General features: G+C 33.8%; 1 protein-coding gene across 1 annotated transcript; it reads right to left on the bottom strand.

The window, feature by feature from the left end:
- Nucleotides 1–6,412: 6,412 nt before the first annotated feature.
- On the bottom strand, nt 6,413–13,607 carry LOC116169115 (protein YIPF5). The gene is made up of 4 exons (XM_031485142.1): nt 13,593–13,607; nt 13,395–13,523; nt 6,708–6,889; nt 6,413–6,652 (listed from the first exon to the last, which is right to left on the bottom strand). The coding sequence occupies exons 1-4, from the start codon at nt 13,605–13,607 to the stop codon at nt 6,490–6,492; spliced, it is 489 nt and encodes a 162-aa protein (XP_031341002.1). The 3' UTR covers nt 6,413–6,489.
- Between the last annotated feature and the right edge of the window lie 867 nt (nt 13,608–14,474).

Here is a 14,474-nt window from a genome sequence, read left to right as displayed (position 1 = left end):
TGCTGAATTATTCAGTACTGACACGAACTTTGATTAATGGAGGATATTTGCATAAAGTGCTAAAATTCATTAAGGCAAAAATATGTAATCTTTGTTCGAAACAGTGGAATCGGGCAAGTTTCGTCGAGCGGTCTCGATGCGTGGGAGATTGAGAGGATGAGTTAAGGAGACAGTCGATAATAGAGTTGGTGTTTTTGCGAGAACAGGGGTTGGCAGTCGTGATGCAGGAGAATATTATACTAACAGAGATATGAGAAAATATCGTATGCGAAGGATAATCACAAATTTTTATACCGATTGAGCATAATTACCTCGAACACTTCGATAGGTTGTAGGCTTAATTTGAGCGTTACTGAATTATACAATAAAGTATGTGACAGGCTCAAGTGTCTTCGGAAGCTCTCACGACTTGATAAGTACACTACCTCTGTTGTAACAGAATACTATGAACAAATAGTAAATCATAGGCTTATCAATTGTGCAACTCAGAATTCGTAGGTACGCATTTTGCACATGTTGCGTCGATAGAATTAATGAACACGACCGGCGCGACATTACTAATACACTCTCGCATACGATCAAGTGGCTTTCATGTAGATTGATAACCACGCTACACGTTAATTTCAATTATTTCTGCCGAAATTGACATAACGTATTTGAATTCGAATTCTGTTGTAATCAGTGCACTCTGTAATGAGAGAGAGTGCATTGAATTGAAATTTACCACTGCCACACCTAAGTTGATAGCTGATTCTCATTTATTATTAACGTTTCAGAGGATTGATATTGGAATCTTGATTGATCTATTGGAATTATTACGGCTAAATTCTTTCCTTTTTACGTCACTCCAAAATTTGTTATGGACTCGGTTAAAAATGTAGTGCTATCCTATATGAAACCTTAGTGACCCTTAATTTTGAATCAATACGGAATTTCTACTACATCTTATGTAGGAAATAAAGACACATTTGGATACTGCCTCTAAACTTTCTTATTATTCACCCTGATTCGCATTCTTCATACCCATAGTAACAAGGGTCAAGCTGTAACGAATTTTACTCTTTTAACAAGTTGTACCACCGTTTCCTATAATTTTCTCTGACTCTTTGGCAATAAGACCACTTAAATAGACAGTTGTTTTAGAAAACCTGCCTTTGTGATCAAGAAAATAGTTTATGAGAATATTATGTTTATAGTTGTGCTTTGTTGTGGTTTAATGTCAGAAATGCTTCCATATTTGTTGGAAAATGAGAAGAGATTGTCTTATTTATGGAATATTTTTTGCATGCGTCTTAGTTTTTCACCATGTTGTCCACCCAGGAGCCAACCATATCCACCCTATTAGTATTTTTTTTGAGAGAGAAGAGAATTGCATCGACAAAATCATCAAAGGTTCCGATGGAATTTCCAGCAGCAGCGGGCAATAATCGAGCACGTTGCATGAAATCAAATACATCTGTTGAGATGCACAAGGTATCATGATGTTCAGATTTTTAACCATATCAGACTTTACAGGAAATAAACAACTCCATTCCTCAAAACCTTCCCCATGAATATGAGTCTCACAGGTCATTTTCCCTGAAATATTTTTTTAAACAACTCTATCTTTCTTCTACAACAACTGTACAATTGGCAAGATGGCTGTCTTGTAACCAAAACACGCTCAACTACCACTGACTGCAATATGCAACAAAAACTCCACCTCTAAACTGTCACGAATAACGTTCGTCTTTTCTATTTAAAACAATTTCCCTTTCTTTTTCACTTTCCGAACCATCTTTTCTTTTATCAAAATTACTGCGTCGTCGAATAACTACCATCTATGTTTCCGTCGGCGAAAAAAACATCTGTTTATCTTCATTTAATTAGCTTACGCAGCGATAACAAAACTTCTTATAGCAACGACGGGATTTACAAAATATAACATTAACAAAAAAATTCCCCCAATTATTTAAGGCGTTCTTTAACTTAAAAACCAATAATAGTTATTTATTGTACAAGACGATAAAGTGATATTTTAACCATTGAGTGAAAGATGTTAATTCACGAGTGGCGCATTTTATAACGTGCATTTTAAATGAGGACAGATGTCATTAGAATGCACAATCATTTGTTTCACTTTATTTACCCTTAAGGTTAAAGAACGGCTTAGTCTACTCATTCAAACCTATTAAAATGTCACTTTAATATATTATGCTATTAGTGTAATTAAGGTATTAAGGGCGTTATGAATTAAATAACGCACAAGGTTCATAAATAAATAAATGAATAAATAAATAAATAAATAAATAAATAAATAAAATATTAAAAGGCGATTATTTAAACAAAAATTAGACATCTAATAATTCCCTGAATAATTCTCATCGACCTCGATTTCAACTAATATGATTGATATTATGTTTAATCTCAAATTGCAACCAACATTTTACGTTAAAAATAAATGAAATAGACCCACAGGGTGACCCATCATTATTATACGTGCAACGTCCGCGCGACTTAGCTCACGCAACAATATTTTTTGAGATATTTCCGAAAAACACGAATAATTGCACAATTGATCTAATGTAATAATCCGCCAGTAATTTCATAAAAATTAACAAAATTTTAGAGGTTAGTGTATTTTCAAAATTCACATTCAAATTTGGCCTAAGTATATGTATATAATGCGTTCGAAATTTAAATTTAAGATTGAGAAAGATCGCCATTTTAAGGTTTACATTTTGTAATTGCACGCTGAGTACCTATACGGAATTTAACCAGAAGAAATCAAGCCATGTTAAGGTTTACAAGAGTTTTCAGATTCCATCATCGTCTTAAAATTTGGATATAAATTGCCATATATTTATTGCCAGTTGGGGGTTGCAAATGTATCCTTAAACTCGATGTCTCTTGGGAAAACACTTAAATGACACAATTGAGATTACATTCGTTGGGCGTTGTCAGCGTCTGCCAATGCCAATTTTATCAAAGATTAACGAATGTAAAGGCTTCATTTTCAAATTTGTTAAGAAATTTCTCTAGTTCATTATTTAATATTTTGACATTGAAAATTTAACCTGAAATCCAGTATCTTCCGTAGCCGTTGCAAGTGCAATAAATTGGAAAAAATGTATTTGAAAAGTATCCAACTTAAAAGTTTACAAAGGTTTTCAGTTTCTAACATTGCTAACTTCATAAAAAATTAAATCTTACATATTTTAGAGATTCGTTTTCCAATTTAGGTATTTCTAGAATCATCTCATGATGTGACCAGTTCGTCGTTCGAAATTCAGCTTTTGGAATAGTTATTTCTTGTTCAAATTGACGAAAAATTTTATACAGAAGTATAGCGTAATCTTTTAAAGTTTCCTCTTCGAATTTGGGCAGCGTTATCCATATTTTCTAATTTACTGTAAGCTGATGTTTAAACATTCAGCCTGTGCCAGTTGAAAATTACACGATTTTAAAGTTTAGGATGCCTTAACTAGCACGAAATTCGTAAAAAATTAGAAGTTAATTGAGCGATTTTGAAATTGAACGAGGGATGTGAATATGAGGGTACGAAAATTGTCGTTAATAACTGGAAAATTACTGAGTTTTAAAGTTTACAATCGTTTTCAGTTTTAGTCCAGGCTATATAATATTTTTTTACAAAAAAAATTAGTTACCGGGCGAAACCGGGTTTTTCAGACAGGTGAAATGAATAGAAATTGGGAAAAAATAATTAAAACAGCTGAATTTTTCCGCGGGTGAAATCACGGGGGTTGAAAGGGGTGAAAAGTGATGTTTTGCAAATTGTGGCAAAACTATTAATTTTAGACGAAAATGTTATGTAAATGTAAAAGTTATAGAGATTAAAAAAATGAGCAACTTTTGTATCTACAATATTTTCACATAACCTCCAATTTTCCTAGAAAAACCAGAAAAACTGTTTTTTTCGTTTTTTATTCTTATTTTTGCGAAAAAAAATCGTAGGGGTTTGAAATTTGGAGGTAACTTAGCTTGTTTTATGATAAAAAAGAAGAGAGTTCTTTGGGCCCTTAAAGTAAAACCGTTTCCAAGATCTCACGATTCCTGAAAAAAACCACCTCTTTTTCAAGGGGATGAAAAATCTATTTTTTTTTATCGTACAGAGGTGCGCGGAGTAGCAAAATTTTCGAGAAGACTTATATTTTAATAAACAAAAAAAAAATATTATTCCTATAGCAAAAATTCGAGAAAATCGCCAAAAACTGATAAAACAGTTTTAAGATATACACGGTTTTATTTTTGATTATTAAAATGTAAGTCGTTACGAAAATTTTGCTACCCCGCGCACCTCTGTACGATGAAAAAAAATAGATTTTCCATCCCCTTGAAAAAGAGGTGATTTTTTCAGAAATCGTGAGATCTTGGAAAGGGTTCAACTTTTCGGGCTCAAAAACCTACCTTCTTTTTTATCATAAAACAAGCTATGTTCCCTCCAAATTTCAAACCCATACGACATTTTTTCGCAAAAATAAGAATAAAAAACGAAAAAAACAGTTTTTCCGGTTTTTCTAGGAAAATTGGAGGTTATGTGAAAATAGCGCAGATACAAAAGTTACTCATTTTTTTAATCTCTATAACTTTTACATTTAACATTTTCGTCTTAAATTAATAGTTTTGCCACAATTTGCAAAACACCACTTTCCACCCCTTTCAATCCCCGTGATTTCACCCGCGGAAAAATTCAGCTGTTTTAATTATTTTTCCCCACTTTCTATTCATTTCACCTACCTGAAAAACCCGGTTTCACCCGGTAACTAATTTTTTTTTTAAATAAATTATTTTAGAGCTATTTAGCCTGGACTATTTACCTAATTGCCAACTTCTTTAAAAAATAAACCCAAACGCGTTTTGTAACTTTGTCTTCAAATTTGGCTAAGAATTTCCTAATTTACTGTTAGTTTAGCTTTAAGTTCGATGCATACCGGAAAAACGCGTGCAATTGTATAAATGAAATACTTTAACAATTCGTATACTTAAAAAAATTATTTCAAAGCCTCGTTTTTGAAAGCATGGATTTCCCTTCCTTTGGGACACTTTATACTTAAACGCAAGGTTGGTATCCTTTTGTTGTGCCTTTCTGCAGAGTCCACACACATTCATTTCAGGTTGTAACCTTAACGCCTCCTTTATGTTTTTTAGACTCTTACGTATAGCGTACACTACTCGCAACGTAACTGCATCGTACATCTGTGGTTGAAAAGTTTTGGCATAATTTTTAACGAAATCGGAGTACAGAACAGTAATAAATAGAGTTTGGTTTTCGACCAATGGAAACAATAAATGAAGAGAAAGAACAAAAACTAATGACACCTCCTAACGCATTGCAGAATTAATCACATTTCAGATTACCTCTTAAATTCTTAGAAAACTTTTTTGCGAATTCCAACAAAAAAGCGAATCCTTTCATTGTTATGAAAGCGCCTTAAAAATATATAACAACATGACAAACTGCCATAAATTAATTCACTTCTATATTACGTTATAAAAATGATGTTACAGCAGCGGGAAAACGATTCCTCCAACCTAAACTAGGGACTTGGATTAATTGCTTTAATTTGACGTGTCATTTTGTAAAATTTGTGAAAGATATCTCGGCTTATCTTGCCGGCGCTCGTTCTCTGATAAGTTTTAACAATAAAGGTGATTTATCATCAACATTTATCCGTACCATTTTAATATTTCCGTGTAACGAAATGTTATTATGCCTATATCACTCGTATCACTCCATCTTCTTTCGTTTAATTCCATCGGGATACTTTCAGCAGAATCAATACTACCTACTCTAACGAGCAATTCAAAGTTAAATAACACTTAACTATCTATGAATATTCATGGAATTTACTCGCTGTGTACGGGTTAAGTTGGTTACAATACCAATTACACGCGTTCTTGAGTCATTTTTAATAAAACTTTTTTAATTATTTTTCCAATTTAATCGCGCAGCGTCGCCGATTTCTATTTCTACTAAAAACGCATGTCCCCGAATTGATGAGTATTATAACTCTTTAGATTTGAATAATTTTAATTGAAATTCCTTTTGCTATGATAAAGAAAGGGAGGTAATTAACAAACTTTACCTTGTTCTTTGAGCGCGCAAAACTTCAGAAATATAATGGAAATTGAAAATCTGGGAAATGGCATTTGTCAAAGGAAATTTCTCGTTCGGAGTATTTACATAGTCAAATGTCGTTTCGACCAAAAACTCTGCCGTCTTAACAAATAACAGTGCATCCTTATTGCTGTTTATTTTGCAATATTTGTCTTCGGGCTTTTCGCTTTTGTAACGTAGGCAAATTAATTTCGTATGTCTACGTGAGGGATGGGAAACTACCTAAGGTATTTACCTTCTAGTTACAGTAAATGGGAAAGTATGGATTTGTTGGGCTCTATGAAACACAGTAAATCCATTACTTTTAATTGATTTTATTGTCCGGTGTTATAAAAATACACTTTTATAACGTATTCACCAGTTAAGGTGCTTTAAAATATTGTAATTAGCGCAAAAACGCCATACAACAAACCGCAAGGATACAGGACGAGTGGCTGTTGGTGCTGCATTTGTAGAGCGATTACAAACAGCTTGGAAGCCGATAAACTGCACCAAAAAATGGCAACTCCCGTTAGAATGGTGCCGACGTAACCCCTAATTACAATGGAATGTATTATTAGCGAGCACATGTAGAGATTTTAGTACTTACTGTAAATTAAAGACCACATTAACACCAGACAGGATTACCATTGGCAGCAAACAATACCCTAAAACTGTTATAACCGTGCCGACATTTACACCTTGCGTACTCATTAGATTAAGAAGGGTCCACACGAATAGGCAGCCGAGCGCTCCAAATCCATAAATATAGCTGAAGTGCACCTTTCCCGACTGAAAAATAATTTAGCGTTAGTAAAAATTAATTAGCGTGTTAATTATAGGTTTTACAATTGAACGATTGGGAACAAAAATGAATTTGTTTTTCTCCTCACCGCGCGCTAACGGTACAGTGCGTTTGTTGTCGATTTATAATCAACACATATTTCTATTCAGGCGCATCGACATATTCATAATTAAATATTCGTTCCAAGCGCAATAATTACGATTTTACTCTATTTGATGTGCGGCCTGTCCACTGTGTTTACATTAAAGATGACTAAACATGTTGTGACCTCAATGCCAGCTGACTGACTGAAAACTGACAGCCATAACGATTTCCAAATTAACTTTCCAAACTTTTTCTGCTGATCTTGTTACTTGTATTCACTTTAGTGCTATTGGTGAGTGGTGACTTTCCGCAAAAAGCAGAAGAGAAAAATCTAGAGCAAAACCGCGTTAGATTTGACAAGATTTGTTTGGCAAATTCAGCAACGTATGAGTATTTAACCCTTTTATGGAAAGAGGAAAACCATAATCACATTTTTGTTTAGTAAAATTTAAGTTACGACAGGAATATCAAACTTTTCTGTACGGGTGTAATGTCTTCTTATATCTATTTAATTAGACGTGTATCTCGCTTGAAGTTCGTAGCCATCTTCTCGTCATTACATTTGAAGTCATGTAGCTTAGTGACCTAACAAGGTTGCATTGATTGACAATTTGAGCAATGATAGTTAACCAATACCTACAACCCAGTTACATATTCTACCATACAGGGTGTTTACATATACTGTGAATTCTAAGGATGACACAATACCTCCCTCATTACAATGGTAAACATAGCTTTATCTACTATGTATAATGTAGGTAGGTACTTAAAGTTAATTAATTATAATAAACATTTTCTTCATTTTGTGGAGACAGGACTGGTTATTCACCATCTCCTTTTTAAACAATCACGTTACGGATTAAATATGATCTAAAATTATATTCCTAGCTTACCTTCCTGACAAATTCATATTAATAGATTCCTATGTTTATGAACTAAAGTAGCATTATTGTTACATGGATTACAAATTACCACTTTATGGTCGTGAATTTTTTTAACAATGTATGGACTATACAATGCTTCGTGTTTCCTTCTGCTATCATTTACTAGCAGTACTTTATGATTGTTGTTTAACAAATTTTATTAATCTTATTGTCATAATACATTTTGGTTTATAATTTATTATTTATATAAAATTATTATAAATTGCTCTTGCGACTGTAAAAGCATGTCTATTGGGTATGGGAGTAGTCATAAGGTATTTAGTTAAATCACAAATGAGAGTTACGGCGTATTTATTTCCTCTATCCGATTTATGAAATGGACCAATTATGTCGAAGATTACATTACTGAATGATTTGCATGGTGTAGTGTAAGTGATAAGTGCTAAAGGTTCTCTTAAATTATGTTTAGGTTTATTTATTTGACATTTATGGCACACTTTTTGACATATTTCTCTAATAATACAGGTTTCTTCACTGTGTATATGATCTTTTCTGACCACAATGACCTTCTTGTAATGGATTGTAGTGATCTGTTTTTAATAAAGTTTCCTTTTCAGTTTTATCGTAAATATTATTTGTGATAAGTATTTCACACTTATGTATTATATTTGATCCCAGTTCCTCAAAGCTTTGAATATTAAATAAAGAAATGTTGCATTTACACATGAAATTTGTAGTTTTTCTATATAAGTTTACCCACCTCTTGATAATATCAACTCTAATTATAGCTAGTGATATAGTTAAACTAAATTGGCTTATTCTTTGACGTATTTTAAATATATTACATATAATATCTCTAATATTTGCAGATTTATTATTTATTATATTATTCTCAGCATTTCTGATTATATTAAATTAATATAAGGAAGTTTCCTGATTATTATTAATAGTTTCATATACTGCCATTGGTATGGTTACCTTTTGATTCACAACTCGTGTGTACTTTGCAAAATTAGGTTTAGTACTCGAGATCGATCATTTTTAATATGTTAGCGTTGTCGTGAATTTTCTTAATTTATGACATGCAATTCTAAACAATATACATTGTCTGTTCCAGGAATGTATTCAATTTCGAAATCATATTCTGAAATATCCATACGCCTTCTAGCTAATTTAGACGTAGGATCTTTTAAAGAAAGTAAATAAGATAAAGGCTTGTGGTCTGATCGAACTGTGAATATCTTGAACCAAAAATGTATGGATTGAAGAACTTTATAGCCCAATGAAAGTTGTTAATTCTTTTTTTATAGTTGATTTGTTAAGTTCTCCTTTTGTAAAACTTTTCGACACATAAGATAAGGGGTGACCTACGCCATTAATTTTCCGCGAAAGTATAGCATCTGTTCCATATTTTGCTGCATCAACTGTTATATAATAAGTTTTTGAGAAAGTTTGAAGAATCGGAAGTCATAAAAAAATGATTTAAGTTGATTAAAAGCTAATTTATATTCATCTGTCTATCTAAATTCACATTTTTTCCTTATTAATTTATTTTATGGATATGGAATGCTCGCAAAATTAGAAATTAATCTTCTATAGTAATTACAAAATGCAATAAAAGGGTTAGTTGCATCCTTATCTTTAGGTTGAGGGTAATTTCTAATAATTTCAAATTTCGAATCGTCTGTTAATATTCCTTTATCAGTACATTTGTGCCCTAAATAAGTAACTTCATTTTTAAAGAATTGGCATTTATAAGGACAAGTTTCAAAGACTACTTTAAGATTTTACAAATGATGATTTTCAGAAGATCCATTTGCTCCACCCAAGTTATCTAAAATGTCGTCGACACGTGATAATGAGAAGTTATCTGGAATTAATTAATTTTAATTAATTAATACACATCCTCCATCTCCTCTCACTGTTTATGGATTTCTTAGATACTAAAATCACTGGGGAATTATATGCAAATCTGCTATGTTCTATTATACCTGATTTTAACATTTTATACACCTAATTTTTGCCCGTTTCCGGGTTTCCTTACCACTATTGATTCAGCTTTTGAATCCGAGGTTCCTTCCATTATTAAAGTAGTTAGAGCGCGTTCGGCTGAAGTCAAGTGACGTACTCGGCCTACCTATTACTTACGGTAAACGTCCCCAAAAAAATGTTGTTGTGAAGGAAACATAATTAGAAATACGGTATGAGTGGTATTTTGTACCTCAGCACAATGCAAACGTCTTACATGATTTTTAAAAAGGTATATACAGTAGTCAACTTGACTAGTCTCCCTACTTTTCGACCCTGTTTCAAACCTTTGCACCCTAAATGTTGACGACACACCGCGACTAAATATTCACAGTGTAAGCGGTAAATCCTAAACGAATATATTTATTTTTTTTCACTACTAGCGTCTGATGACATGATTATTAACCTTTTTTCCACTTGTAAAGTAGGCTTTCTCGGCATTTGTTCAAAGTGGTTAATAATTTTTTATTATTAACTAGTAGTCAATAATGAGAACTGTCACGCTGTCACTTTTAGAAAACACAACCCGAAATTTCGCTCAATGAACGTTTAGACAAGTTCTCTAAAACGAATAATTGCCACCATTCGCAATTTCCAGAGAAATTACATACCTAAAATTATCACATTTTAAAAAAATTCGAACGAAATTACTCTTTGAAAAATCTCAATGACAGAACAAAATACGGCCTGTTTGACTTGTACTTTCACGTACTTGATTGACATGTTAAATTAAGAAACAAACAATTCTGTCCAACCGTTAACTCTCTTATCAATATAATATGTTAATTTAGAGGATTTCAAGTGCTAGTAGTGAAAAAAATAGTATATATACCACGGTAGAGAAGTCTATTACTTCGCACCTTACACCCCTCGGCGCAAGCGCCTCGAGATGTAATCTTGGTGCTCAGGCAATAATAGTGGACTTCTCTACCTTGATATATAATGTACTATTAATCAAAACGTATGCGAGTCGTATGTAAAAGCCGGGAAACTAAATAATTTGGCGTTTTACGTGAAGTCGGTGTAGTGGATTTGGTTTTTCGATGTTGGCGCCAGAGATCCCCCCAACCGCTCTCTTGATCTCGATCCGATCAGTGTGTCAACAAGACGTGTGCAAGCCTTTATAAATATCGCTGGTTTTGGTGTTCTTTCTGAAAGACACCATGCCTTTTGTGAAGAAAAGTGCTCAGCAGAAGAAGGAAAAGATTGTCCTAGCTCAGTTATATACTAGACCTAGTGGAAAAGTCATCAGATTTAAACGCGTGCTGCATAGCGTGCCGCCGCGTCAGAGCAGACGCCGCTCCGGCGGTAAATATCTTCCTTATTTCATCATGAACATGTACTTTTTCGTGCATATTTAGATTCGTCACAAAATTTCGCTTCTAATGAGACCCATCTCATTTAAGTCTTGATACAAAAACCTTCGCTAGCTCAGAAAAACTGAGTCTGTCCATAAGAGCCCATGTTAAAATACCCTGTTTTTACTGTCAAATATCTCAGAAACGGCACATAGGAACACTTTTTTCTTTTGACCATTAGAAAGTGCGTCTCTCAGAGAATAAGTGACCAAATTTTCACCAACTTCTTGTTACTTTTACCTAGGCGCTCTAACTACTTTAATGAACGTTTTAAACATTCAGATGATACCCTGCCTCCTTACTGAAGGTTTCCAAACTTTTCCTATCCGTTCTTAACGCTAAAAGCCGAACTTCTAGTACCTCAGAAGAATCTGGTTTAATGTTTGCCTTTAATGCATTTCGAATTTCCTCATAGGTATTCGCATTTGTAGGAATGACTTTCAAAGCTTTTCTAACCTGGTTTTTATAAATTGTACACATACATTTAAATTTCCTGCCATAGTGATTCTTTTTACCAATTCTAAGGAGTATAAAAGTGCATTTAGGTTTTCTGAATCACCAGAGTAAGATTTTATTAGAGAACTAGCGGGTTTTAAATATCCCGCAGAAGAATCCTCCATTTTGTTACTTACAGACGGTATTGACTCATTCTTTGAATTTCTTAACTCTAACTCAATATCATTGTTATCTTCCTAGATTGTGGACAAAAGCTTGTAGGCAAATCCACGAACAAATCGTGGGTAGGTTATACCTCTTGCTTCCTGTTGACCTGCTTCGATTTTGGCTTTTACAGCTTCTATTTTAGCTTCCATAGCTTGTTGATCGGCTTTTGTTTCGGCTTGCCCAGCTTCGAATTTAGCTTCCATGGCCTGTTGATCGACTTTCATCTCATCTTTACCAGATTTCATCTCATCTTGGCCGGTTTTCATTTCATATTCACCAGCTTTCATTTCTTGCACTAATTGCAGAAGTTGCTTAATTTTTTTCAGAAGTAGATCAGAAGTATATTCAAATATTCGTATGGTCAGACTTCATGATTACATTAGCATGGATCAAGAGTAGCCCCGAAAAATACATTAATTTCGTGGGGAACAGAATTAGAAAAAATCCTCAGTGACCTCCAAAACCATCTAGAAACATGATATTATAAGGTAGGAGATAATCCTGCTGACCTGATTTCTCGAGGCCTAACTGTTAATAACACAAACACTGGTTTTTTCGTTTGGTGGCTCGACGAATAATAATTATCTTACTTTTCTTCTTTCAGACTCCTTCCCACCTATAAGTATTTGTTTGCAAAACGACGGTTTTTTCCACGATGCGTCTTTATCCAACATAGGAAATGAGTCAGCGGAAACTTATTATGCATAACACGATACAGAAATAAAATTCAGTGAAATATTTTGCAAAATTACCCAATTAAAATAAAAGGCAAAACTACAAATTTTGTGAAACTCACTATGTATAAAACTACCCTGTATACTTCCTAAATTTAACTCCTAAAGAAAATTCGAAAAAAAATTCAACCCCTTAGAAAGCTACTGTTACATATAATATTACAAGATAATTTGAGAGTGGTTTAGGGATTGTTGAAGATCGGTGTCTTATCGATTGTTACACATAGTTCGCAAAATACTGTCAGGGAGTTTCACTTATCTCCAAAGTGGGCCACCCAACAAACATAAAGCACTCCTAAAAGCGTTGTTTTCGCGGTATTTTACCACACAGTTAGTTCTGTTTTTAAGGGAAGTGATCTTTGGGTCGAATAGATGCGCCTTTAATTAATAAAAAGGTATAAACGAGGCGATTCTTTGATGCGAAACCATCACAAAAGAAAGGAAAAAAAAAAGAATCAACAGAATTTCTCGCTGTAAGCGAAATTAGTAACTTCACAATGTAACGCCGATGTTTCATCAGCGTTCATAAGGGCTTCATTAGAAGGAGCAAAGAATTACACTGTCAACACACCTTTAAAGGGAGCGAAAGATAAAAGAACCTATCTGTAAAGCTCTTTGAACACAAAATTACTTCTCTAAATCAAGAGCGGGCGCTCTTTTCACTTTTTTTCGCGTTCAATTTTAATACTCTTTCAAGCGAATTTCGTTCAGCAATCGCACCCTCGCGAAATGTATACGTACCAAGAGCAGGAATCCTCCGAACGCTAAGCAGAACACTAAAGGTCCGGCCAGATCAGTATCCTGTACGGCTTGGAAGTCGGGAGTCCGGAAGGGATTGAGCACGGTTAGCGTCTGAAACAAAATTGAGCTCTGTAATATCTGAGTGAAATTGCAGACTTGTAGTCTGAGGACAAACCACCCGCGCTAAAAAATCAATACGTCCCGATTACACATAGTAGAGCCCTTTGACGCAAATATTTACAGTACACTGCTGAGTGCTTACAATAAGCTGCTGTAAGGGTACCTTCGCGTTAATAAAGCGAGTGATACATCATAAACTCGTTGACTGATTTATATTGGCATAGAGGTGACGAGATATTTCATTATCTATCGCTCCAATGTGCTGAATCTTATCTTTGAATAAAGTGTTTCTTACTGGATGCGGTATTTGTATTGGAAAGGAATCTGTACACTGGAAAAAAGTAAACATCAATGAATGTTGCTTTGGAATCTACACTCTACAGTCTACACAGTAGTGTGAAATTCCAATAGCGCCGTTTGATTAGTAAACCAACCAAAGCGTAGAGAGGTTGTTGTCCTACGGCCTTTAAAAGTTTGCAATAATTTCTCAAAATCTTTAGAATGTAAGTCTATACATAACCTTTAATGAGTTTTATAGATATTTTAGGGTATTACAGAGCTTTCAAAAGTATTCAAGAGATGCCGAGAGCTTACACAAGTCATTTATCACCTTTCAGGATTAGCACTTGAGAGAGAGAGAGAGAGAAATAATTTTGCAATAACCGCCTCCAAAAGTAAAGTGTATGACACATCACATCTACAAATGGGTCTACGATTTTACAATGCTCTCCCTAGCAATATCAAATCTATATCGGCGTTCGTCCCATTTAAAAATAAAATTCGGAAAATACTTAACACAATGGCACCATATTCACTGGAAGACTTCTTTACAAATATCGCAATTTATTAACTGTAATGTTTATCGAAATTTTTATATACATTTAATATTGTTATGTTGTTGTTTGTTTAATTCATATCATTGTCTATTTATATTTTATCTTTACATTTAATATTGTTATG

This window comes from Photinus pyralis, unplaced genomic scaffold (genome assembly GCF_008802855.1).
Source record: "Photinus pyralis isolate 1611_PpyrPB1 unplaced genomic scaffold, Ppyr1.3 Ppyr1.4_LG4, whole genome shotgun sequence".
Classification (NCBI taxonomy): Eukaryota; Metazoa; Arthropoda; class Insecta; order Coleoptera; family Lampyridae; genus Photinus; species Photinus pyralis.
The sequence above is the reverse complement of the archived record's forward strand: the minus strand, read 5'-3'. Positions and strand labels throughout refer to the sequence as shown.